The sequence below is a fragment of the Hyperolius riggenbachi genome, chromosome 3 (assembly GCF_040937935.1).
Source record: "Hyperolius riggenbachi isolate aHypRig1 chromosome 3, aHypRig1.pri, whole genome shotgun sequence".
Taxonomy (NCBI): Eukaryota; Metazoa; Chordata; class Amphibia; order Anura; family Hyperoliidae; genus Hyperolius; species Hyperolius riggenbachi.
Window position 1 is genome coordinate 370,338,682 of NC_090648.1, and position 3,613 is coordinate 370,342,294.

General features: G+C 52.1%; 1 protein-coding gene across 1 annotated transcript; it reads right to left on the reverse strand.

Annotated features, from left to right (window-relative positions):
• Nucleotides 1–498: 498 nt before the first annotated feature.
• On the reverse strand, nt 499–2,217 carry LOC137562342 (piggyBac transposable element-derived protein 4-like). The gene has a single exon (XM_068273678.1). The coding sequence runs from the start codon at nt 2,215–2,217 to the stop codon at nt 499–501; it is 1,719 nt and encodes a 572-aa protein (XP_068129779.1).
• Nucleotides 2,218–3,613: the final 1,396 nt, after the last annotated feature.

Genomic DNA, 3,613 nt, shown 5'->3' on the forward strand with positions numbered 1-3,613 from the left:
CCAGCCTGTCGGCGGCTGTCGCCGAAACCCGGAAGGCGAGGGCACCATACAGCTTCAGGGGGCCGAGGGATGCCCCAGGTGAGTAAAAATCTTTTTTTTTTACTTAAGTATCCCTTTAAGTCATGCATATTTATATATACTACTTTGGCTGCATACTGATATATTGTACTACCTCAATAGCACTTACCACTTTACTTAACCCTCCTGGCGGTTCATTTCTGTCTGGAATTAGGAGTCAAAAGCGGTACATTGTTTTCAAGAATTTTAGGACCTCCGATTCAAAAGTTATAACTCACCAAAATATGTCAGAATAAAAGCATGGTAGACATTTTACATATAAATAAAAGACTGGAACACAAATTTGCAGGAAAAAATAAATTTATCAATAAAATGAAATAGCAAAACTGTACAAATAAGCAGCAGATTATATATATATATATATATATATATATATACAATAATCAGTACAGTATATACAATAATTAGTACAGTATATCCCTAGTACACCTCCCGTGTGTGATAAATCTTAAAGCATGGAACGGGACACAGGCCGACATCACAGTCCGGGCAGTAAAACCGGGTTTCTTTGCGGACTTTCTTCCCCTTGCTATCCGTCTTGCTGCAGCAAACCACACACATTCTTGTTGGTGTCGCTTTTTTTGGAGTGGGTGGGATGTATTCAGAAAAGTGGCGGCCAGTGAGGCGCTCCGGATTGACCACATATGATGATTTACGGCGCCCAACTCGCACATCTGATGATGAAGTTGGGTACTTTAGGCATATGGTTTCACACAGTTTCCATATGAAGTCAGCATGTGATCCTGGCCTTTCACTGCGTTGCTTATGCAAGATGAATGCATTCCACAATGCCTGTTCCAGCAGATGACGAAAAAATTTTTTATAGTACTTTTTCTGCTGTTTCCGCACTGCGGGGTAGTATGTCATCGCCTGGTCAGCTCGGTCCACCCCACCCATCGTATGGTTGTAGTCCAGGATAACTTGCAGCTTGTCCAGGACTTTCCCTCCTCGCGTTCTGGTGGTGACAGAGGATGCATCGTGGACTGTGCTGAGCGCACACACGTCCCTCTTGTCACGCCAGCGGAGTGCCAACATTTTTCCCTTCTGCCAAGCCACAATGTCCCCAGATTTTAGCTTTTGCTTGGCGAAGGCAGTAGGCATTTCTCGCCGGTTAGGACGAACGGTGCCGTAGGCGTCGGTTTTGTTCCTGATAAGAAATTCAAACAGTTCAGGTGAACTATAAAAATTGTCCGTCGTCAAACAATACCCCTTATTCAAAAGTGGCTCCACCAAGGACAGCACGGATGAAGTCGCCAGCCCGTAATTGCTGAATGCAGGGTTGAACTGTGTCCCTTTCCCGGTGTACAGTACGCTGTTCCAGATGTATCCGGTGGCAGACTCGCATAAAGTGTAGGACTTTACTCCAAACCGGGCCCTCTTGGATGCGATATATTGGATCCAGGACAGTCTGCCCTTGAAGGCCATCAAGCTTTCATCCACACTTATGTCCCTCTGGGGTACATAAGTGTTGCGGAAGTTTTCCATGACCAGCTGATGAACCTCCCATATCTTCTTTAGCTTTGGCGCAGGGTGGGTGGACTCATCAAAGGCAGTGTTGTCTGCGAAATGCAGAAATTTCATAATGAGTCCAAAGCGGTACTCTGACATGACCGTGCCAAAGAACGGGGTGGCGATGACTTTGTTGGTCGACCAGTACCATTTCTGCAGGGGTTTCCCCACCACCCCCTGCAGAATAATCAGTCCAAGGAACCGCCACAAATCCTCCTTCGTAATTGGCTCCCACATCCTGGTCCTGGAAAGAGGCCTTCGTGGAGCAGCAATTTCTTGCGCGGCGTAGCGGTTCGTCTCCACCACGATTTTGTCAATGACAGCGTCACTGAAGAACAGCTGCAGGTAGGCCAGGGGGCAGTGTTCACAAGCAACCTTCAGGCCGGGTTCCCCAGTAAAAGGGAAACGGGGGGGCGGTGGTGGGGCCCGAGTGGTGTTGACTGGGCACCAAACTCGTGCGTCACTGACCTCCGTGTCGCTGGAGATGGAGTCGCTGTCACTCTCGCTGTCGGACGACAGGTTGCCAGGCGCATCACTGTCACTGGAGTCCTCCAGCGACGGCATATCCGGATCGCTGTCCTCTAACTGCATCAGCGCTTCCGCTGTGAGATGCCTTGAAGATGACGCCATAGCAGGTGATGGGCAGGTGGCAGGAGAAGAGCGTAGTAAAAATCCAGGCAGAGGTCGGTACAGGCGGCAGGCAGAGTAGTCGAAATCCAGGCAGAGGTCGGTACACAGAAATCCAAATTGGGCAGAATCAGCAGGCAAAGAGCGTAGGTCAAAGTTCAGGCAGAGGTCGGTACACGGAAATCCAATCGGGCAAAATCAGCAGGCAAAGAGAGTAGGTCAAAGTTCAGGCAGAGGTCGGTACACAGAAATCCAAAAAATCCAGCAGATCACAAAGATCAAAGCAGATCACAAAGATCAAAGCAGCTCACAGCTCACAGCTCACAGCTCACAGCTCACAGCAGGGATGCAAGTGGCAACAGTGTATTGGATACACATGTAATTCATACATGTGTATCCAATACAATGCACTTTAGGGCCAATGAAAAATCATCCTTTTCAAATTTCCCGCCCACCCCCATGACGTCACGCCGCCCGACGTCACGCTGCTTGCTCTGATTGGCCGCCGGGTCCCCAGGAGCATTCTGGGGCGAGAGGGGGACCCGGAGGCCGGAATTCGTAGAGAGGAAGCGGGGAGAGCCCGCAGAAGAAGAGGGGACAGCCGCTGCTGCTGGGGGAGCCAGGCAGGAGTCCCTGGGGAGCGCCGATCGTGCTAGGGACTCCCGCAGAAGAAGAGGGGAGATGCTGCTGGGGGAGCCAGGCAGGAGTCCCTGGGGAGCGCCGATCGCTCTAGGGACTCCCGCATAGCAGGTATTTGCCGCCTCCGCGAGCCGCCACTACCCCCGATCACATGGCCGCCGGGTCCCCGCTAGATTACAGGGGATCTGGGGATCCCGGCGGCCAAACACACATGCTGCATTGCGGGGGACAGATGCAGGAGTCCCGCTGAGCAGTGCCGATCGGCGCGCGGGACTCCTGCACAGCGCACAAAGCTATTTTTAGCCACCCCGACCTGAGCTCGGGATTACCATTAGTTGCATGCATTTCCTACCCCGAGCTCGGGTCGGGGTTACCGCCAGGAGGGTTAAAGAACTTCTGATGTGAAGTAGAAAATCTATCTTTTATTCACCTGGGGCTTCTTCCATCCCCGAACAGCCGTCTCAGTCCCTCGCTGCAGCCCCGGTCCTCCTACGTGTCCCCTCTGGCTGTCCGCAATGATGGTGACTCGCTGCTGGGGTCAGCTCTTCTGCGCCTGCGTTTCCACATCGTCTGGCGCATATTGTGCCTGTGCAATAGTTGTGCGCAAGTGCAGTATGCGTGAGATGACATAGACGCGCAGGCACAGAAGAGCCGACCCCACCAGCAGGTCGCCATCATTGCGGACAGCCAGAGGGGATACCAAGGAGGACCGGGGCTGCAGCGAGGGACTGAGACGGCTGCTCGGGGAGGGAAGAAGCCC